Genomic DNA, 24,475 nt, shown 5'->3' with positions numbered 1-24,475 from the left:
CCAGGAATGAAGGAAATTTTATCAGGAACGTTGTTTCTCAGATCACTGGAAAACTGAGCAGAAACAATCACTTAGTGTTACCTACCAAGCTAGTTGGAATAGATTCTCGTGTGCGAGAAATTAGTAAGCATTTAGATGTTGGAGGATCAAATGATGTTCGCATAATTGGAATTTTGGGTATGTGTGGACTGGGTAAGACAACGGTTGCAAAAGCCGTCTTCAACAAACATCATCATAGTTTTGACGGTGCAAGTTTCCTTGAAACCGCGAGCGAAGAGAAACTGGTTGATTTGCAAAAAAAACTTATTTCTGATATCTTGAAACCGGCCTACATATTGGTAAGTAGTATCAATGAAGGGACCAAGGAGATAAAACAAAGGTTAGGCAACAGAAGGGTACTTGTCGTAATTGATGATTTAGACAGCGTTCAACAAAGAGATGCTTTGGCTATACAACCTGACTCCTTTGGTCGAGGGAGCAGAATCATTATAACTTCAAGAAACGAACATTTGCTAAAGATACTTAATGTGTATAAGATATGTCCTCTGCCAGCAATGAATGAAACAGAAGCTCTTGAGCTACTTAGTTGGCATGCCTTTAGAAACAATTATCCTAATGCAGAGTATATTGAGCTCTCAAGAAAGGCTGTTGGCTACTGTGGAGGTTTGCCACTAGCACTTGAAGTCTTAGGTTCTTATATACGTACAGAAAGCACAAGTGAATGGGAAACTGTACTGGATAAATGGAAGAGATCACAGCCTTATCGGGAAATTCACAGAAGACTTGAAATAAGCTATGATGGGCTAACTGATGATGACGTGAAGGCTATATTCCTTGACATCTCATGTTTCTTTACTGGAATGAACAAGGACTATGTCATGACAGTACTGGATGGCTGTCAGTTTTATCCAGAAATAGGGATTCGAGAACTCCAAGATCAATGCCTTGTAACTGTTGATAAAGAAGGCAATCTCATGATGCATGATTTGATTCAAGGCATGGGCAGAGAAATTGTGCGTGCAGAATCCCCTGACAATCCTGGAGAGCGTAGTAGATTGTGGCATAATGAAGATATAACAGCCGTATTGACAAAACAATCTGTGAGTACTTTCTGCAATTAAATTTGATGTTAAATGCACATACTAATGTAGCAGAGAAAGGAACCTGTAAGAGACAACAAAGGAGCCGATTGTATTGAATTTTCTCAAATTAAATAGCAGAATCAACATGTCCTGCTCTTCTTAAGTGCAATTTGTTAAATATGATACCTGTAACAGAAGCTTGCTAAAGATACATAACTAATGTAGATAGTTGTAAAGGACAACTCTATGGTTATTATCCAGACATATGTGCACATTATAGTGTGTGTGTGTGTGTGTATATATATATATAGGGGTGTGATATCCACACATCCCTTTTTACTTCTCTCACACCCTTTTAATTTTCGGCCGTCGGATTGGATGAATTGAAGAAGATCAAAGGACAGAAATTAACAAGGGGTGTGAGAGAAGTAAAAAGGGGTGTGTGGATAGCACACCCCTATATATATAAGTACATAGCGTAGATATATATATATATATATATATATATATATATATATATATATAAGCACATCATAGTAGATATATAATAAAAATTGCCTATGAGAGGTCCCATGTTCTATATTGTCTAATTGTCTACCTCTCATGTGGTTCATCCATCCAATTCAGGGCTTTGTGGTTCTGATATATGAATTAATCGTCTTTTCCCGTGCCAATAACCCTTTTCTTGGTTTTTTTTATTATTTTAACTTTTAATTATTTATATGTAATAGGGAGCGGAAGACGTTGAAGGACTCGCTTTAGATGTGCAAGAGTCTGATGAGCGTAGCTTCAGTTCAGACTCATTTAGAAACATGCAGAGTCTGCGATTGCTCAAACTCAATAACATAAAGCTCACTGGAAGTTACCACAATCTTTCCAAAGAGTTAAGATGGTTGTGTTGGCGTGGATTTCCTCTGGAGGTCATACCAAAAGATTTTGATCAACCAAACCTAGTTGCTATTGACCTGAGCTATAGCAAACTCATACGAGTTTGGGAGGATTCCGATTTGGTATGATATGGCCTCAACCAAATTATTTATTCTTTCTTCCAAGTTTCATAAACATGAACTATTTGCTTCCTCTTTTCCGTTTGTATTTATTTTGGTTTTTTTCTTTTGTCTAACAGTTGCTTGAGAAGTTGAAGCTTCTTAATCTCAGTCATTCCCATAACCTGGCACAAACACCAGACTTTTCAAAACTCCCAAATCTCGAGGAATTGATTTTGAATGATTGTGAGAGTTTGTCCGAGGTTCATTCATCCATTGGGAATCTTGAAAGACTTACTTTGGTAAATCTTGAAGGCTGCAAAATGCTCAAGGATCTCCCACTGAATTTCTTTAATTCCAAGTCTATTGAAACTCTTCTTCTTAACGGCTGTTCAAGATTTGAAGACCTGGCTGAAGGCTTGGGAAAGAGTTACCATAAGACAGCAGATGGCTCACCTATAAGACAAATACTAAAGTTGAGATTTTCATCTCAATATGGAGTGAAAGAGTCACCATCAACTAGTCTTTTGCCCCTTTCTTTTCATGGCTTAAACTCTTTGCGGAAATTAGATCTTGGATGCTGCTCTTTAACCGATGATGAAATCCCGAAGGATCTTGGGAGTCTAATTTCTTTAGAAGATTTAGATCTTCGAAAAAATAGTTTTTGTAGCCTACCAAGCCTCAGTGGTCTTTCTACGCTTGAAACATTGTGTTTAGATGATTGCACAAACCTACATGCAATCCCAAATTTACCAACAAGTTTGAAAGTCTTGCGAGCGGGTTTGTGCACTGCATTAGAAACAGTGCCAGATTTTTCAAAATTGTCGAATATGAGAGAGTTGTATCTAAGTCATTCCTGCAAACTCACCGAGATTCCGGGCTTGGAGATGTCATTAAACTCGATGACAAGAATTCATATGGAAGGGTGCATCAATCTCACTGCTGATTTTAGGAAGAACATCCTTCAGGTCTCTCTCTCTCTCTCTCTCGCTAGCCTGTTCTCTTTCTCGTTCTACGACACACACCGAAGCACTTGTATATGACACCATATATATGACACATGCATACATAACAATGTATTGTTGTTACAAATCTGGCTCTACATGGTACAGGGATGGACTTCTTGCGGATATGGTGGCATTTTTCTCAATGGAAATTATATTCCTGACTGGTTTGATTTTGTCAAGGGTGATCCGGTCAGTATTCACATACCTCAAATTGTTGGTCGCAATTTTAGCGGGTTGACACTTTGCTGCATATACTCTTCAAAGACACAACGTGAAGGTCCTCTCGGCATTATCGTTAGCAATAAAACCAAGCGTACTGCTTTGCTCGCCCGGATAACATATGCCTCGGTACCAACTTCCTGTACACTTGATGACCATTATCTTTGGCAGGGGCATATATCGAACTATGTGCTAAGTTTGCAAGGAGGGGACAAGGTCGATATAGTTGTAATGCCTGTTGAAACTGCAGATGCTTCTGTGAGAGTGAAGAAAATAGGGGTTAATCTAGTATGGGACAAAGAGATGAAGGAAAATATGCATGATTCAGACTTTAATCTCTATGATTTTGGCCTACATCCGGTTTGGTTCTTGGGAGCTAATGGGTACTTTCTTATCTCTTTTTTCCTTTCCCGTATTTTGTATTTTTTTCCCTGGTCCATTTTTTTTATACACAAGTATGCGGTACCTTAGTTCCTTCTTGCAGAAGTTATTAATTGTCTACATAATGTATTGGTCTATTTAACTCTCATATTTATCAAATGTCAACAAACAATGAACTTATATAACTACGGCTTAGGGTATTTGATTTTAAACATTGCAATGTAGAGCTTCCAGACTCTTCCATGAGAAATCTGTGTTATTTATGGTCAGATATTGAGCTAACCACATGAATCAAATATTTGATTTTACACATTTATGCATACATAAATATAAGTTCTGAAGTTCATAATGCTTTAATGGTTTTTGAAGATTTTGATTTGGGCTTTCAAATCTTCCACTCCCAAGCTTTGTAGTCATAGTGAGTAAGATATTAGTTCAATTTAATTGTGCCATTTTTTAAGTAGATCTTACTTTTGATGAATTTTGAATTGAATTTTACCTACCAGGTATGAAGGATTCAGTACTAGAGAACTGAAGAACAATTACTTGGACGTAGCCATACACCCAGTTGGAATAGATTCTCGCGTGCAAGAAATCAGTAATTATTTAGATGTTGGAGGATCAAATGATGTCCGTATCATTGGAATCTGGGGTATGGGCGGACTGGGTAAAACAACGGTTGCAAAAGTAATTTTCAACAAATATCAGCACATGTTTGATGGTACAAGTTTTCTTCCAAATGTGAGAAAAGATGAGGAACTGGTTGATTCACAAAACAAACTTCTTTCTGATATCTTGAGATCGGGAAACATGAAGGTTAGTAGGATCTATGAAGGGACCAAGGAGATTAAAAGAAGACTTGGCAACAAAAGAGTACTTGTTATAGTAGATGACGTAGACCGCGATGCACAGTTAGATGCATTAGCTCTAAGGCATGACTCATTTGGCCCAGGAAGTAGAATTATTGTAACAACAAGGGATCAACATTTGCTAAAGATACTTAATGTGGAGGCGATTTGTCCTTTGCAAGAAATGAATAAAGAAGAAGCTCTTGAGCTATTTAGTTGGCATGCCTTTAGAAAGAATTATCCTAATGAAGAGTACGTTGAGCTCTCAAGAGAAGCTGTTGACTACTGTGGGGGTTTGCCACTAGCACTTGAAGTCATAGGTTCTTATCTACGTTCAAAAAGCACAAGTGGATGGGGAACTATACTGCATGAATGGAAAAGCTCACAGCCTTATAGGGTAATTCTGGAAAATATTAAGACAAGCTATGATAGGCTAAATGATGACCTGGTGAAGGATGTATTCCTCGATATAGGCTGTTTCTTTATTGGAATGAACAAGAACGATGTCACGACAATATTGGATGGCTGTGACTTATATCCAGAAAAAGGAATTCGAGAACTCCAAGATCAATGCCTTGTAACTGTTGATACACAAGGCAATCTGATGATGCATAACTTGATTCGAGACATGGCCAGAGAAATCGTACATGCACAATGCCCTGACCATCCTGGAGAACGTAGTAGATTGTGGAATCATGTGGATGTAAAAGACATATTGGTGAAACAATCTGTAAGTACTTCGGCAATCAAATCTTATGTTAAATATGAACTTCATTAAGGGATAACTATGTGCCACCTATTATTTCAATAATTAACTTTTAAAATTAAAAACGCCAAACCCAACCAGTAGATGCTGAAGCAGTTACCACTCACCCCTCCAACCCTCCAACCCTCCATCCATATTTTTCCTTTTTTTAATTTCAGAAATAGAAGTCCAAAACAATATTAAAGGCACACGCGTGTGCCAAGGGTTTAGTAATACGTAAAGTAACACCGTGTAACCGATGCTGACTGAGATACCTAATTAATTTGGTAAAATGTAAATCACAACTGAATTCTTGTTCATGCATCTAATTCATTGCTTTCTTCATGTGTATAAATTCTCTTGTCACGTGAAAATAAATTTTGTCTTACTTTATTCCTTTTTTCTTTTCCTTGAATAGGGAACTGTGGCAATTGAAGGACTTGCTTTAGTTTTGTCTGATCATTCAAGGTTCAGTACAGAAGCATTTAGAAAGATGCGGAATCTAAGATTGCTCGAACTCGGTAACACAGAGCTCACTGGAAGTTACAACAATTTTTCCAAAGAGTTAAGATGGTTGTGTTGGCATGGATTTCCTCTGGAGGTCATACCTTTAGATTTCGATCAGCCAAACCTAGTTGCTATTGACCTGAGCTGGAGCAAACTCAAACGAGTTTGGGAGGATACTGACGTGGTATGATACAATCTCAAACAAATTATTAATTATTTTCTTCAGCTTCTGTGAATACCAATATCTTGCTTTCTCTCTTGTATTTGAATTTTTATTTTGTTATCTATTTTTTCTTAGCAGCTGCTCATGAATCTGAAAATCATCAATCTCAGTCATTCCCATGACCTAACAGAATCACCAGATCTTTCCAAAGTCCCAAATCTTGAAAAACTGATATTGGTAAACTGTACAAAATTGTCTCAGATTCACCCATCCATTGGGCATCTTGAAAGACTTTCGTTGGTAAATCTTGAAAACTGCAAAACGCTTCAGTATTTTCCACGGGATTTCTATAAGTCAAGGTCAGTTGAGACTCTTATTCTTAAGGGCTGTTCAGGTTTAAAAATGCTGGATGACAGCTTAGGGGGGATGGTATCATTGACAACACTTCAAGCATGCTATACAACGGTAAGGCAAGTACCATCTTCAATAGTAGGATTGAAGAACCTGACATTTTTAGGCCTTAGAAACTGCCGGTTAACTGATGATGCAATTCCTAAGGATCTTGGGAGTCTATTTTCTTTAGAAATATTGGAGCTTGATGACAATTTGTTTTATATCCTACCGAGCCTCAGTGGACTCTCCAAGCTTAAAATGTTAGATTTGAGTTTTTGCACGTTTCTTCGTGAAATCCGAGATTTACCAACAAATTTGGAAATCTTGAGAGCGAATGAGTGCAAATCACTTAGAAAAATGCCAAATTTTTCGGAAATGTCGAGTATGGTTGAACTGCATCTGAATTGGTCCCCCAGACTCACTGAGATTCTAGGCTTGCATGAGTCGTTAAACACTATGAGAAGGATTCATATGGAAGGCTGCACCAATCTCACTGCTGCTTTTAGGAAGAACATCATACAGGTCTCTCTCTCTCTCTCTCTCTCACGCACACACAAACATGCACACATACACGCGTAAGACATGCATGTACTAGAATATATTACTTATGCATAAGAATGACGTGTACATGCTGAGTTTTAGGAAGAACATCCTACAGATCTCTCTCTGAGAGCTGTATTCTCTTGCTCTCTCTATCACACGCCCACAGAGGCACTGTACATGACACACGCATGCATAATTAAGACTTTTGCTTCTACAAATTAATCTGGCTTTACATGGTATGCTCTAGGGATTGACTTCTTTCGGACATGGTGGCATTATTTTTCTCAATGGAGTTTATGATATTCCAGAGTGGTTCCAGGTTGTTGGTAATGATGTTCGTTTTAAAGTGCCCCAATATTTGGGTCGTAATTTTAGAGGATTGACTCTGTGCTGTGTTGTCAAGTGGAAATGTCCTGGATTTACTGTTACAAATATTACCAAGGGTAAGGCTTTGCACATCCCGGGAGAATATACATTCAGTGGCGGTAATGTACTCCGTTTGCAAAGTGTATTATCACATGATGTACTCCGTTTGCAAAGTGGGGACGAAGTCTCGATTTCTGCAGTTGCAGAGGCTGATGGGATAGGGGAATTGATGAAAACAGGAGTTAATCTAGTCTGGGATGATGGTGATGGCGGTGACACATACTCTAGCAAGGACGAGATTGCTGCCGTACCAAGCAATACTACATCTGACGAGGTTTGTACTTCCGAAATTATTAGAGTTATATCATATATTTGCCAAATTTTAGCACCTAAGTTTAGGGCATGTTTGGTATTTAACTTGAATTCAACTTTTTAAACTAAAAAACAATTTTCAAGTTTTAGGCTTTAAAAACTTATTTGGTAGAACTATTTTAAAAAACTGAACACAAGACTAACTAAAAAATATAGTATATTTTCCAAAAACACAAAAAGTGAGTTTTTAAACTTAAAACTTCCTTTTTTTTTTTCTTTTTTTTTTCTCTCCCTCCTCCCCTCTCACTTCAAATCTGTCTCTTTTCTTCCCTGGCTCCCTTCTTTTTTTTTTTTCGACATTTTTCGTCTCTCCTTCAATCCGCTTTCTTCATTTTCTCGGTTATTTCTCTCATTCCTTTTCCTTTGTATCTCCTTTGATCTTCTCTCTTCTTTCTCTTTCCATCCAATCATCTTACTTTCTTTCCTCCTCTCTTCTCTTTCTCCCTTGACCGCATCTTTTTGGATTTCTTTGTTCAGTTTGAGTTGTAAAATTTAAAAATTTTAATTTGCATACCAAACAAGTTTTTGAGTCTTAAAGAAAATTGTTTTTAAGAAAAGTTCTTAAGAACTGTTTTGGTTATTTTTATTTTTTGTCCTGTTTTTATTTTTGGTTTTCTATATAATTAAACTTCTTTAAATTAATAGCCTCGAGACCCAAGAAGACTATTATTTAGCAAAATATTAAATAATCGATAAATTAAAAATTTATTAATTTATCAACGTATTTTGTATTTTATTAAATACTATAAATTGTATTTAGTTTCTTATCTCAAAGATGTAAAGAAATCAACAATTAACCACAGTTGTATACTTTTTTTCTAGACTCATCCTCACTCAGTCCACACGGACCGTTGATGGCTTCCGATCTCAAAAAGTGTGCGAAGGAGGCGTTCATCTATGGACCCTTTGAGTTGGCCGTTGCATCTGTCAAACCAAAGTACAGGCATGAATTCTACCAGAAGCCAGAAGAAGTGGTTGTGACTATATTCGCCAAGGGCATACCAGCCAAAGACGTTAATGTTGAGTTTGGTGAACAAAAACCAAGTGTTAGCATTGATGTTGCTGGTGAAGATACGTATTATTTTCAGCCTCGCTTATTTGGAAAAATAATACCTGAAAAGTGCAGACTTGACGTTCTGTCCATCAAAGTTGAAATTCGCCTGGCTAAAGCTGAACCATTACACTGGACATCTCTTGAATTCAGCAAGGACAACCCTGTTCCACCAAGGGGTAAGGGAAAAAAAAGATTTGGCAAAAATTGAGGGTATTTTTGTTATTTTATCCTTATTTAATGCAGAATTTGTAAGAAATGATCAAAATGATTGATTGTGAACAAATTCAGATATTGATTTTATCGATTTTAAATATGTCATGCCCCAAACTGTTAGCAAAGGGCATGAACTCTGGACTACCACTAAAGTAAACAATCGGTCACCTTAAGCTTAATGGAGTCTGAAAAATTCTTTCAATACTCACTCGACCAGAAAACCTTATATAACTAAAATTCCCCCGTACTTTCCCCAAAAGGGTTCCCTTTCCTTACGCCTAGTTCCACATGAGCTATTACAATTCTTGTATAAAATCTCATTTTTCTCTATTAGTTCTCTCCCCTAAACTTAAGAAAGCCCTCTCACGTGTAAAGCAACTGATTATGTTGTGGAAATGTAATAATGCAGAAATGACGGTGAAGGTTTTAGAGAGCCCTCTCATTGAATTACAATCATTACATTTGTTATATATTCTACAGTCTAGCTTGTTCACTAAGGTACCGTTTGGTACGTGGGACGGGACGGAACAGAGCGGGACAAGGCGTTCCGTCCCACGTTTGGTGCGCCTAAAACGGGTGGAATGAGTTGTTCCACGAGACGAGTTTTGGGTGAATTTTCGTTCCACCTCACCCCCATGGAACACAAAATTATAACCTATCCGTCTCCTTCTTCTTCCTCCTTGTTTCCATCCGAGGGCATCTTTGCTCCCGCTCCGTTCCATTTCGTCTTGTCCCGTCCCGTCCCATTTCGTTCCGTCCCGTCCCGTCTGCATACCAAACAATACCAAGACACCTTATAACTGCCTTAACCTCCTTATAACAAACCTACTAATCCATTGACACATGGCACACTATCTGACCATTCATTATATACTGTTAACATCCTCCCTCAAGCTTAGGAGGAGGATCACGAAGCCTGAGATTGCAACAATGAGCACGGAATAACGGTGCTGACAGCCCATTTGTCAGGATATCAACAAATTGCTCAGTAGAGGATACAAACTCCATGTGAAGTAATTGTTTAGCAACCCTTTCCCGAACAAAATGCACGTCAATCTCAATATGTTTGGTTCTTTGATGCATCACTGGATTGCAGGTAAGAGCAATTGCGGACAAATTATCACAAAACATTGTTGATCGAGTTGATATGTCAATCTGCAGAAATGCAAGAATCTGTTTTATCCAATCTATCTCAGTAGCAGTTGTAGCAATGGCTCTATACTCAGCTTCTGTTGATGAGCGAGATACTGTATTTTGCTTCTTGGATGACCGCGAGATTGGATTAGTCCCTAAGAAAACAACAAATCCAGTTGTGGATCTTCTGTCATTGGGATCCCCTGCCCAGTCAGCATCACTAAATGTATTCAACTCTAACTCACCTTTCACATATTGAATACCATAATGTTGAGTCCCTTTAAGATATCGTAATATCCTTTTGACAGCCAAGTAATGTGACTTCATGGGACAATGCATATACTGACAGACTTGATGCACATAAAATGCAATGTCGGGTCTTGTGAAAATGAGATGTTGTAATGCTCCCACGATGCTTTTGTACAACGCAGGATTATCAAATGGTGTTCCATCATCCTTTAGAAGCCGATTATGAGGCAAGCAAGGAGTAGCACAAGGCTTTGACTGATGCATTTTTGTCTTTGTCAACATATCATTAACATAATTATGTTGAGATAGAAATAACCGTTCTGCAGTTTGTGTAATTTGAATTCCAAGAAAATAGTGGAGTGAGCCTAGATCCTTGATATCAAATTCTGTTGCCAATGCAGAAATGACTTCTGGAATGATAGTTGTTGCACTCCCTGTGATGATTATATCATCCACATAAAGGAGGAGGATGACAACCCCAGATTCAGTGTGTTTGAAAAACAAGGAAGTATCTGCATAAGTTGTTTGAAACCCCAGAGAAGGCAGAAAATTAGTAAACCTCTCATTCCATGCCTTTGGGGCTTGTTTGAGACCATATAGAGACTTGTGAAGTTTGCATACTGATGATGAATAGATAGAATCCACAAAACCAGGAGGTTGTGCCATGTATACCTCTTCTTGCAAAATTCCATGCAAAAATGCATTTTTGACATCAAACTGTCTTAAACCCCAACCAAACTGTGCAGCTAATGCAAGAACAAGTCTCACTGTAGTAGGCTTAACTACAGGGCTGAATGTTTCACCATAATCTATACCTGCCTCTTGATTGAAGCCCTTGGCCACAAGTCTAGCCTTGTATCTTGAAATAGTTCCATTAGCATGCCTCTTTATCTTAAAAACCCACTTACACCGCACAAGATTTCTGTTTGATGGTAAAGGAACCAAGGACCAAGTGTGCTGAGAATGTAAGGCTTGTATTTCCTCCTCCATAGCTTTAAACCATATTGGAGATTTCAGAGCAGATTTGAAAGAAACTGGTTTAATCTGAGATAAATCCACTTCTTCATTCTCAGAGGCCATGGCAAGGAATGCTTTCTTCTTGACAATTCCACTATTTGATTGTGTTTGCATAGGGTGTAAGTTTAATGGAAGGATAAGAAGAATTACTTGTAAAGTTTCTGGTTGACACTCAGGAACCACAGGGATGGCAGAGGAAGTACACTGGGGTGAAGTGCCAGTAATGGGTTGTCTTGTGTCTTCTGTTGATGTTGACTGAGAAGGATCCAGTGTATTTAGGGAATGAAGAAATCTGGCATTGGCAGAGGTAGGTGTAACACTAGGACTAGACACAAAAGGATTTGATGGTGCTCCAACAATTGTATTGTTACTAGTAACAGATACTGAACTCATTGGATTTTGAGAACTAGACCTCTGTGAATGGATATATGACTTTTGGTCAAGAGAGGAATATGGGATTTCATACTCATCAAATATCACATGTCTCGAGATGTAAGATCTCTTTGAGCTAACGTCAAAACAAATATATCCCTTGTACTTAGATGCATATCCCAGAAAAATGCATATGTTGGTTTTAGGTTGCAGTTTGTTACTAGTATAAGGCTTTAACAATGGGAAACATGCACAACCAAAAATCCTCAAGTGTTGAACATCTGGAACAGATTGAAAAAGAACCTCAAATGGGGATTGGTTATTTATAGTTGAAGAAGGCATCCTGTTGATAAGGTATATTGCAGTTTAACAAGCAAAAGACCAGAAATATGCAGGTAGGGATGCAGTCTGTAGCAAGGTGATTGAGGTTTCAACAATATGTCTATGTTTTCTTTCTGCCAGTCCATTTTGCTCTGGAGTATAAAGACATGAAATTTGATGAGTGATTCCTTTATCTATAAAAAAATGATTGAAAAACATTACTTGTATACTCCCCACCCCCATCACTCTGTAAGGTTTTAATAGAGATTGCAAAGTGATTGAAAATGAACTGATATAACCAAACAAACACATAACAGACTTCAGTTTTATTATGCAAAGGAAACTGCCAACAATATCTAGTGCATTCATCAATGAATGTCACATAGTATTTGTATCCATCAATAGAGGTATAGGGAGCAGGACCCCATACATCACTATGCACTATTTCAAAAGGAATTACAGATTTTGACATATATGGGGAAAAGGGTGTTGGAAATGTGCCCTAAAACCAATCATATGATGATACTTTATGGACATTTCACATGTTAAACTAATCTAGTTTAATATTAAGGGCAAAGATTATTGTTTGAGCCGTCTCATATAAATGTTATATGCTTAAACGATAAGTCCAAGGAATATGTGATTGGAAGAATGCGATCTAAAGAAGTTAGATTCATGAGACCATTCTTTCGTTGACACATCCTAAACGTTCCTGATCATAGGATTGTCAATTGGGCATTGACAGTCCGTTAAGATCAGTACGTGCTATGTCTTCTCTCAGGGAGAGTGACTAGTCTCGAGTCATTGGTGTGTGTGACATCAAGACAAGCATGTAGGTGCTCAATAGAGAATGAGTTCACTGAACACGATCAACGAAGAGTTCTCATATTCATGTCACATGAGAACTCATGGTTGGGATAATGCAAATTAGTCTTTTGACCTGAGGCATCACAGTTGTCTTGTGGTTAGGTCCTTAATCTTTGATTATGTCAAAGTCACTCCATCAGGAGGGTGTCCACGGCATCGTTGGGGTTAAGCCACTTAGCCATGGAGGTAAGTGAATGCGCAACAAGGGATCTCTAACCTTCAAACTGTTTGAGGGAGAATACTCTATGATATGATTTAGAATCTCTGGCCAGAGTATAAATGAGATGTTGGAATGTGTTCCAAATCACATTCAAGGTAATCATATAAGCACAAGACTCACATTGGATAGTAGACATGAATAAACTATCAAACCAAACAATGTGGTCAAGAGTATTGTATTAGAGAAAGACCGTATTGCATTTGTAATCCTAAAACTGAATAGGTTCTCCACCTCTTCTGATTAGCTTGGGTAACCATGACATGCTGCTAGGCGTCAACCATGGTTTGTGGAAGCCCTAAAAGTGTATTATCACTAACGGGAGAATTGAAAGTAAGTTTCAATTCACAATCGATTTGAAAGAGTTTGAATCGCCCACTACCTCGCTAAAAGGAACCTAATGGATCGTACACCGTGTAAGGTAGAGATTGAAGATTCAACGGAAATGAGTAAGAATAATTAAATGGTTTAATTATTTATGGCAAGGATTAATTAATATGATTATTAATCAAACGAATAAGTTCGTTAAAAGACCTCGGGATAGTTTTGGACCTTAAGGCCCAATGGGCTTCGAACGTCAAGTCCATTGACTTAAGTTGTATGACAACTTAATGAATAATGATTCACAAAGGCCCAAATAGCCCAATAAATCCCCTTAAATTCGGCCATTTAGAGGAGGGTAGTGAACTTGGCTTAATTGCAAGTTTGCCACTCCATTGTGAGGTGGTATAAAGACATCTTTATAGCCATTTCATCCTTAGGGTTTTTCTAAGGAGAAAAGATGAGAACAAACTCTCCTTTCTCTCTAGAAATGGCCGGCCACCCTTGAGGAAAACATCTAGCAATCTTATTTCCTCAAGGTCACTCATTTCTTCTCCAATCTTACCTTGGTGTGGAGACTTAGAGGTTCTCAATTTTGGGAACTTGGAGAAGCCTTTTCATCCATCCAAATCCATGGATCTAAGATGCAAGGAATGAAGGCCCTCTCTTTGGGTGATTAGCCTTTGCTTATGCAAAGAGGAATCTACAAAGGTATTGATTTCTCAACTCACTTTGTTTTGAGTTGAGTCTTGGTTCACCTATCTACTAGGCTTTGAAGTTCATGGGTTAAGTTTTGTTTTTGAGTGCATATAAACATGATTCCGCCTTTTAATTGTTAATTGCATGTTGTTGATGTTGCTCAAATGAACTTGTTTTTCAAAAATATTCCTTCAAGTGGTATCAGAGCCTAGGTCTAGTAGTTGGTGAATCCTTTTGGGTTTTGTAGTTCATAGTTTGTGATTTGAATGTTGTAATTGTTACAAGCTTTATTCTTGCTTTTTTTAATGTAAATTTTGTTAGAAAATTTGCCATCTCAAATGTTGTAGATGTAGTTCATATGAGCATGAATTTTGGAGCTAAAATTTGGTGCCATGTTTTTGGGGAAATTCGGCCAAATCCAAAGGGTGGATTTTTGGGTTCTTGTTTGACTTGTTAAAAGTGTTTTAAAGTGACTTTTGGAACCCCTATGTACCCTAGTATGGTTGTATGTTATTTCCCTTAAGTTTGAGTGGTTTTGGGATGTTTTTGGGTGAAGAATGTTCATGGAGCTCTTATGGGTTTTTCTTGAATGTTCTTCATTGTTCTTGATATGTTCTTGCCAAGAACAAAAGGTTTGGTGTTTTGATTCAAAGTTTTGATTTATTTCATAAAGTTTTTGTTTTGAAATATTTCTTATGTTTAAATATATTAGATATTTATTTTGAAAAATTAAAGAAATTTTAGTGGGTAGGTGTGTAATGATTTATTCCATTTCACCCACCCCACTTACAAAAACTTTGAAATTTTTTTTATTACTTTGCTTCAAAACCGGCCACCCTACTCAATTAGGGTCCTTGTGGGGCTTTTATGCAATTACATAAAGTTTTGATACTTTTGTGTATTTGTACTTTGACCCAAAAGTTTACGTTTTTACGTAAAGGTCCAAAATCACTAAAAGGACAAATTGTTTTGCTCCTTTAATGAAGTTTTAGCTTTTGTGGAAATTTTTGGGTTCTAGTTGTAATTACATGAAGTAGTGGACTTTTGTGTTTTTACAAAGTGACCCCAAAAGTTTAAGTTTTGCAAAATGGCCCAAAAGTTGAGGTCATAGCATTTTGGCCCAAATTAGGTAGAGAACAAAATTGTTTTGTCTCTTTAAATGAGAATTGGATTTTCATTTCATTTAGCTCCATTTAAATCAATTCTATGGATACAAAAACCAAATGAAAATGTTGCATTCAAGTTTAATTAGTTAAAGCGTTAATTAATTAAAGAAATGGTGATTATGAACCTAAGCCTACTATAATTGAGCTATGTGAAAGGCCGTTTCAAATTTGTTTGAACCATGGGAATGTGTAGATTAAATTTTGGTTGTAATTTGATATGATCAATTGTTGTAAAAGAGCATAAGCTCTTCTTTACTTTAAAGTAATTTGATTTGATCAATTGTTGTAAAAGAGCATAAGCTCTTATTTACTTTGAAGTACTCCTTTCTTGTTTTATTCGATATGCATGGAGTAGTTGGGTCCAACGCCCAATAAGACAACACGCCTTAATGTGATTAAACGCGTAACTAAAATCAATCACCATCCCTAGACCGAGATTCAACACTAGGCTCGTGTTGAATCGAATCAAAGGTTCATAGTCATCCTAAGGCCCTAAGGCAACTATATAGTCCATCAATGAATGCAAATCTTATGTTAGTAGTACCATATAGTCTTGCTTTAAAAACCGTTTTAAAAGCATAGTGGGAGTATTATATACTACTAAATCAATCATATGGACCAATAGTTGTAATAGGACCAAAATGTTTTAATTGGATTAAAATGTATGTTTATATGTGATGAGACCTAAAAACCCTCAACCAAATCAATATTAAGTTGACAAGCGAGAGATGCTTTGAATATCTCTTCGTGGCCTTCCACCGTGGTGGGCTCCAATCGTTTGTGACTTGTACACCGGCTTCACCCTATCATGGGGGAGTACAAAGTGCATGCTTACACTCAGGAGGAGTCCATAAACATATGATGAGGTAAGTGTAGGCAACGAGGATGGCCGATATCATATCATTGTGAGGCTATTCTTGAACCCCTTCATGAACTAAGCATAGTGGGAATAACTTAACTAAGTGCAATGGTGCCGATATCATATCATTATGAGGCAACATTCTCTAGAGGCCAAATAAGATGGGTACTTGCAAGAGATGCAAATGAGTAAGCGTACTCTCTCATTATTATTAATGCTAGCCGATATCGTATCATCGTGAGGTGGGCTTGGTAATAGTGAGCCTCCCATACCCTACTAAGAGTTTCCTCCAAAACTCTCGAATTCCGATGAGGGATATGGAATTTGCTAAAAATAGTGGATGGTGCTATTTTGATTTAAAGACCCGGATCAAATAGCTTAAAATCAATCAATTTATATTCGTTATGTATTTGTTTACCAATATATTTGCAAACGCTATCCAAAACTTGACAAAGAAAAACCGAACGCTTTAGTTTCCGAACTTGGTACCACAATCCCATAGATTGTCTTGAATGGATTGTAAAAGTACCTAAGTAGTCTCATCCTCACAATCTTCCTATTGATAATGTATCAATGGAAGAACATGTTAGATAAGTCTACCATGAAGAGGACAATGCAAACTCTAGTGTTTGTCTCTTTGTTACACGAACAAGGAACTTGAGAAGTAAGCACAAGGGCATGGACACTTTATGTGCCATGATTCTTCACTTACAAATTGTTGTATGAAGAAATGAGAGTTGCCTTGAACAACTCTTGAAAGTTTGTTATTATGTTTAGAACATAATGGTTGGTTGACAAAAATAGTCCATTTATATGGACTTATGATGATTTTGAATCATTGAGTGTTGAAGTGTTAAACCACTTAATGAGACGGAAACTAGGCAAGGACTTCACCTTTGTGTCCCTATCCTAATGGTTCACTAAGTTTATTGTAAACTATATAGTGAACAATAACCGCACGCTCTCCAAATCGTTTGATGTGTATAACACATTTGAAATAAGTTTCAAGAGAGATAGTGGGAGTTTAGGGACCATGACTATTGTAGTCAAAAGGGAAGTCAAATGAAGAAGGCAAAATAACTCCAAGGGAACAAACTTTCTTTATGAAAGGATGGACATTGGAAGGGGTATTTGCAAGAAATGTCTTACAAGTGTCAAGAACACACCTTTCGAAGGTGTTGTAAAATGTTCTTGAATAATTCAAAATAGTTGGTTCTTCTACTTGAATACATGATTCTGTATTAGTAAATATGTTTTACAATCGTTGTAAAAGTGTGGCTAATAAGAAGTAGAAGATAAATGAGAGAAGAGAAAGTACTTCACATTCGAAATGTGAATCAAATATAGATCTCTGCGAAAGCGGATTGTACTTACTTCCTCATATGAACTACCAAAGAAATTGGAAAAACCAAAGATTGTCTTTACGTCCCAATTTTAAGGAACTTAATTCCGTCACTATTGTAGAGATGGATGAATGTTTTGTTTGACAAAACATTGTTCTTTATTAATGAATGATTAGATTATGGTAATCTAATTAATTGTCTCTATAGTAGAGATGATGTGGTAGTGTTAACTGTTTAAAAATATAACGATGCTTAAAACCCAAAAGGTTGCAAGGTAGTGACTAATCCCAACTGAGTTGTGATACCTCTAAAACATAAATTACGAGTTGGTAATAGATGGATGCATTGGATCGTTAGACCCGGATCCAATACCTTCTTGTTATATTGTATAGAGGCAAAATGTTCGAATCTTTATTCTTTTGGAAAGAAGAAAGAATCACAAAGTTGTTAAGGATAATTCACTTAGATGTTAGTGGCACTTGTCCACAACATAATACTACTCATGTTGTATGACATTCACCGAAGATCGCTCTCGGTTGGACTATAGTTTACTTTGAATAAACACAAGTCCGAATACTTTGCAAAAGGTTTCAAAGAATTCAAGAAATGTAAGTAGATGAGTAAGACGTCTAAAGAATTTACCTCCTTAGATTTGATCCAAGGAAAAGTAACACTTTAGATGAGTTTCCTTGAAAGATATCAAGGAAAATAGCATCATAAGATAATGTATTTCTCCATTAGGAGAAGAACGAACTTGAATAAGATTTAGTTCGTTGGATGTTATCTATTACCCATATATAGGATATATATACTTCTAAAACAATATGATTGTCAATTAGAAGATCTTCCAAAATTTTCATAACTCCATAAAATGTAGTTGGAAAGAAAGACAAATCTTAAACATGTTAAGATTTGGGGTTGTGTGCTAATAAGCAATATTTGTTTGATATGATCAACAAATATAACAACCTAGTTCCTACACCACAAGCTCCAAGGTAGTCGAGAAAGATTTATAAATCGTCTCAGTTGAATGGTTTGAACTTTATGACTATGTCATAGAGTTACACCTCTTAATTCAAAAGAAATAAGAATGAAAATCCTTATGACTACACTTAGTGGGAGCTACAAGCATCTTATGAGAAAAAGGATCAAATCGTTTGATTTCTCATAAAGATGTCAATGAATCTTTTGTTTACTAGGTTTACAAAAGATTAGTGGGAGTTAATCATATTCCTAAATTTGAATATATATATATATATACATGATATATATTAATTTTGAAAATGAAAGGAATTCTTCATCGTTAAAGTTATGACTTTAAACATTCTGTAATGATAGAATGTATATGGGAGACATAGTCTACATACATGGGATGGAAATCTATAATGATAGATTTCAAGATATAATTGGATTATATCAATCCCTAAAATAGACAAGAGATGCTAGGAAGTTTCTCATATGATGATAAACTTCAATTAGAATGACAATTCTAGTGAGACTAGGAAGTTGTTCTTCTCAAAGGGAATGTACCCTTTGATTCCCAAAGAAATAAATAGAATCCTTTATGCATACGCAGAAAGGTGATTTATGTATTTCATATTGTATGAAAACATTGATATAAGTTGTACCTAGAACGGTACAAGATGATATCAGTGCAAGCCCAGGATCAGAACCATGGCAACTGTCAAGTGAATCCTTAGGTATTTAAGAAATACTAAGGATGGATTCCTCAAGAATGAGGAAGAATTAGAGTAACGTAATGGAAGCGTAAATGTATTAGATTATGAATCTAATCCATCATAGAATATCTCTTCATTATGAATGAAGTGATAATGAGATATCTCTTTATTATGACTAAAGAGATATTTGGGTGGAAACGTTAAAAGTAATGACTTTAATGTGTTCCATCATGTATGCAAAATATATTGCCATATAGAAGCTTACAACATTGTTGTTTGGATGGGAAAGTTCATTTATGAACTCTCCATTCGGTTCCAACCAGAAAGTGTATGACACTAATGGGGCGATAGCTCAAGCCAGGGAATCAAGGTCTCATCAAGGTCCGAACTCAAATGAGAGACTAAACCACATGATTGAGAATCATGTATAATGGTGACGTCGTTATTCTCAAGGTTGCTTCTATGGATAACATATAAATATCCATTGTTTAGGCCTACTACTCAGCCATTTATGAAATGACTACAGAAGAGGTATCATCACTGATGACTAAGCTGATTGGCTCTAGTGCAAGTGGGAGATTGTTGGAAATGTGCCCTAAAACCAATCATATGATGATACTTTATGGACATTTCACATGTTAAACTAATCTAGTTTAATATTAAGGGCAAAGATTATTGTTTGAGCCGTCTCATATAAATGTTATATGCTTAAACGATAAGTCCAAGGAATATGTGATTGGAAGAATGCGATCTAAAGAAGTTAGATTCATGAGACCATTCTTTCGTTGACACATCCTAAACGTTCCTGATCATAGGATTGTCAATTGGGCATTGACAGTCCGTTAAGATCAGTACGTGCTATGTCTTCTCTCAGGGAGAATGACTAGTCTCGAGTCATTGGTGTGTGTGACATCAAGACAAGCATGTAGGTGCTCAATAGAGAATGAGTTCACTGAACACGATCAACGAAGAGTTCTCATATTCATGTCACATGAGAACTCATGGTTGGGATAATGCAAATTAGTCTTTTGACCTGAGGCATCACAGTTGTCTTGTGGTTAGGTCCTTAATCTTTGATTATGTCAAAGTCACTCCATCAGGAGGATGTCCACGGCATCGTTGGGGTTAAGCCACTTAGCCATGGAGGTAATTGAATGCGCAACAAGGGATCTCTAACCTTCAAACTGTTTGAGGGAGAATACTCTATGATATGATTTAGAATCTCTGGCCAGAGTATGAATGAGATGTTGGAATGTGTTCCAAATCACATTCAAGGTAATCATATAAGCACAAGACTCACATTGGATAGTAGACATGAATAAACTATCAAACCAAACAATGTGGTCAAGAGTATTGTATTAGAGAAAGACCGTATTGCATTTGTAATCCTAAAACTGAATAGGTTCTCCACCTCTTCTGATTAGCTTGGGTAACCATGACATGCTGCTAGGCGTCAACCATGGTTTGTGGAAGCCCTAAAAGTGTATTATCACTAACGGGAGAATTGAAAGTAAGTTTCACTTCACAATCGATTTGAAAGAGTTTGAATCACCCACTACCTCGCTAAAAGGAACCTAATGGATCGTACACCGTGTAAGGTAGAGATTGAAGATTCAACAGAGATGAGTAAGAATAATTAAATGGTTTAATTATTTATGGCAAGGATTAATTAATATGATTATTAATCAAACGAATAAGTTCGTTAAAAGACCTCGGGATAGTTTTGGACCTTAAGGCCCAATGGGCTTCGAACGTCAAGTTCATTGACTTAAGTTGTATGACAACTTAATGAATAATGATTCACAAAGGCCCAAATAGCCCAATAAATCCCCTTAAATTCGGCCATTTAGAGGAGGGTAGTGAACTTGGCTTAATTGCAAGTTTGCCACTCCATTGTGAGGTGGTATAAAGACATCTTTATAGCCATTTCATCCTTAGGGTTTTTCTAAGGAGAAAAGATGAGAACAAACTCTCCTTTCTCTCTAGAAATGGCCGGCCACCCTTGAGGAAAACAGCTAGCAATCTTACTTCCTCAAGGTCACTCATTTCTTCTCCAATCTTACCTTGGTGTGGAGACTTAGAGGTTCTCAATTTTGGGAACTTGGAGAAGCCTTTTCATCCATCCAAATCCATGGATCTAAGATGCAAGGAATGAAGGCCTTCTCTTTGGGTGATTAGCCTTTGCTTATGCAAAGAGGAATCTACAAAGGTATTGATTTCTCAACTCACTTTGTTTTGAGTTGAGTCTTGGTTCACCTATCTACTAGGCTTTGAAGTTCATGGGTTAAGTTTTGTTTTTGAGTGCATATAAACATGATTCCGCCTTTTAATTGTTAATTGCATGTTGTTGATGTTGCTCAAATGAACTTGTTTTTCAAAAATATTCCTTCAAAGGGTAACTTGCTGAATTTGTCTTGTAAACATGAATGACACAAAGAAGGTAATACATAAGAAGATATTGGAATATTAGATTTTCTAAGTATAGTGGAGACAATAGAATTAGAGGGGTGACCTAGTCTGCTATGCCAGAAACTGGAATGCACTTGCTGTCCAAGAAATGCAGCTTTAAATCCTTGATGCTTGAGCACAGTTGGTCTGGATATTGGTATTGGATATAGCCCATTACTACACTTCCCCTTGTACAGAATCCTCCCTGTGGCTTTGTCCTGAATCCAGAAATTAAAAGCATAAAAAATTAACCAACAATTGTTATCGAGACGGATTCTGTGCACAGATAACAAATTCTGAGTAATTCTTGGAACATATAACATTGAATTAAGCTTCAATTTTTGAGTGGGTGTATGAATGACAGATGAACCAGTATGTGAAATTGATAAACCTGCACCATTGGCAATTTGAATGGTCTCTGTGGATGGGAAATGCGTAGCCAAGGAAAGATTTTGCAAGTCTGCAGTGAGATGATTTGTTGCTCCTGAATTTGTAAGACAAAACTACTGAGAAGAAGCATTTGATGTTAGAGTGGATAGTGGGGAGTTGACATACATTGCAGTCATTTTAGGGGTGGTGCCAGAAATATTTGCATTTCAAAAATGACAAAACTGAGCAGTGTGATTCTTCTTGCCACAAATCTGACACCCTTCAACTATAACAGCCTCAATATTTTTGAATTGACATGTATCAGCAAGATGACCAAATTTTCCACATATTTGACAGGCTGATTGTGAGGGAGATGCACCAAGAATACCGGAAGCAGAAGTATTGTAGACATTTCTAGAGTTCCCAAATTGAGAATTGGTATTATAGTTGAATTTACCTCTGCCTTTGTTCTTGTTGAAATTGTTCTTGAAGTAGATAGGTTGAGTAGTTGCACCAAAAAAACCAGAAGAATGAGTGCTCGAATACCCTTGACTCGAGTTTGCAGGACTCCCTTGATTATGGCCACCAGAATACCCGTTGGATGGAAAAGACGAGTTCTTGGAACCAGATTCAAAATTCTTAGCCACCATTACAGAAAGAAATGGTGTAACAGCAATATTCTCAACCATTGCTTCTTCAGCAAGCAACTGAGATCTCAAGTCTTTGAGAGAGATTACACTTTCTCGGCCTCGAATGATGGATCTGATCGTACTATATTCCCCCGATAATCCACTGAGAGTTAAGATGACAATATCATTATCTTCGAAATGCACTCCTGCAGCTGCCAAATAATCACAAGCTTCCTTGATTCGCTGCAAGTACTGGGATATGGAATCAGGGCCTTTCTTGATATTTTGTAACTCAGAGTTCATTTGGAATATGGTTGCACGAGAAACAATGGAGAATTGTCCTTTGAGCCGAATCCACAGTTCTTGAGCACTTGCTGCCAATGACACAAGATACAGCCGATGGGGAAAGTGTCACAGTGATGAGTTGCATCAAAGCGTGATCATGCATTTTCCATACCTTGTATTCATTTGTTTCAGTTCTTGATGATGAATCCCTAGAATCGACATCAGACTCTCCAGAACCAGAAGAAATAAACCGTGCAGGACAAGGAAGAGAACCATCCAAGAACCCCATAATTCCATGACCTTCAAGTAGCAATTGCATCTGAAAATGCCAGGTGAGATAGTTGGAATCATCAAGTTTGACAGTGACTGACGTAGGAACAGTAGAAATAAGATAGGTGATTGGCGATTGCACAATTTGTAGTTGAGTAGCAATCACCATTGCAGCTTGTTGAAGAAAAATTCACACAGGAAATATATCAAACACTTGGCAAACACGATTGTAAAGATGAACAATTGCAAGATAGGGAAGCTATTAAAGTTCTGAAACCAAGAAATCCAAGACATCAAAGAAGAAGAAGAAGATCTGGAGCGACGGAAGCAAGAGATCCAAGATCGAGATAACCTTTCAAGCAAGAATAGCTCGATCGGCTCTGATACCATGTAAAGCAACTGATTATGTTGCAGAAATGTAATAATGCAGAAATGACAGTGAAGGTTTTAGAGAGATAAGGAAAGAAATGTAGAAAAAGAGAGAAATGAATTGTAATATTTTCTATATCATTGAATTACAGTCATTACATTTGTTATATATTCTACACTCTAGCTTGTTCACTAAGACACCTATAACTGCCTTAACCTCCTTATAACAAACCTACTAATCCATTGACACATTTCACACTATCTGACCATTCATTATATACTGTTAACATCACGCTCCACTAATAATTTTTATGATGTCATCATTTTCATGCACTATTACTGATAAAAGTTGAGATTAATCTCAACCATAAAACTACTTAGCAATATGTTATATAGGGAATAATCCCACATCTTATAGGCCCTTGTATGGATTGTTCCCTCACCAATATGGGACTTTGTCTTCACATTCTCACACGCCCCCCTCACGTGTGGCGAATTTTCAAGCCTAACATGTGGATAATACAAACAAGGTGATGTGAGCACATGTGGCCGTTGGGCTTTACATGTGGGTCAACCTACTCGGATACCATGAAGAAAGCTAAGGTTCCACAATAAAACTAATTGACAATATGGAGAGTAACTCAACCTCTTATAAGCCCTTTGCATAATTTGGTCACTCACCTATCTTTGTCCTCACATTCTCACAGTTACCATGATTCTTCACCTAATAGATCTTCATTTTCAAATTTTCTAGCTCTCTATTCCTCATTTTGTGTCTATCCCGAATTCTAGTCAACCCTAACTCAACCAATTTGATTAATCATGTCAAATGACTCGACACCCGAACTCTTGTGATTGAGTTGAGAGATATGTATAGTCATCTAGAAACTTAAAAGACTAAGTTCGTATTATTTACAGGCCAAACCTATCATTTTCGATTCTTCATAAACTAACAATCTACTTTATCTTGACAGAAGGATTC

At 37.0% G+C, this 24,475-nt stretch overlaps 1 protein-coding gene across 3 annotated transcripts in view; it reads left to right on the top strand.

Moving 5' to 3' along the window:
- The window catches only part of LOC148693369 (disease resistance protein RPP2A-like), a 47,788-nt gene that overhangs the window by 2,047 nt on the left and 21,266 nt on the right, over window positions 1-24,475 (top strand). Inside the window, exons 2-10 of one of the 3 annotated variants that reach the window (XM_088678363.1) lie at window positions 5-1,100; window positions 1,814-2,092; window positions 2,209-3,036; window positions 3,181-3,677; window positions 4,182-5,253; window positions 5,687-5,959; window positions 6,077-6,853; window positions 7,122-7,574; window positions 8,435-8,977. In XM_088678363.1, the coding sequence (XP_088534489.1) occupies window positions 5-1,100; window positions 1,814-2,092; window positions 2,209-3,036; window positions 3,181-3,677; window positions 4,182-5,253; window positions 5,687-5,959; window positions 6,077-6,853; window positions 7,122-7,574; window positions 8,435-8,467 (5,308 nt within the window). In that variant the 3' untranslated portion in view covers window positions 8,468-8,977. Of the gene's footprint in view, window positions 1-4; window positions 1,101-1,813; window positions 2,093-2,208; window positions 3,037-3,180; window positions 3,678-4,181; window positions 5,254-5,686; window positions 5,960-6,073; window positions 6,854-7,121; window positions 7,575-8,434; window positions 8,978-24,475 lie in introns of those variants that run through there. The other 2 variants (XM_088678362.1, XM_088678361.1) reach the window with 2 other exon arrangements.

This window comes from Pyrus communis, chromosome 10 (genome assembly GCF_041283825.1).
Source record: "Pyrus communis isolate YQ-2024b chromosome 10, ASM4128382v1, whole genome shotgun sequence".
In the NCBI taxonomy this organism is placed as follows: Eukaryota; Viridiplantae; Streptophyta; class Magnoliopsida; order Rosales; family Rosaceae; genus Pyrus; species Pyrus communis.
The sequence above is the reverse complement of the archived record's forward strand: the minus strand, read 5'-3'. Positions and strand labels throughout refer to the sequence as shown.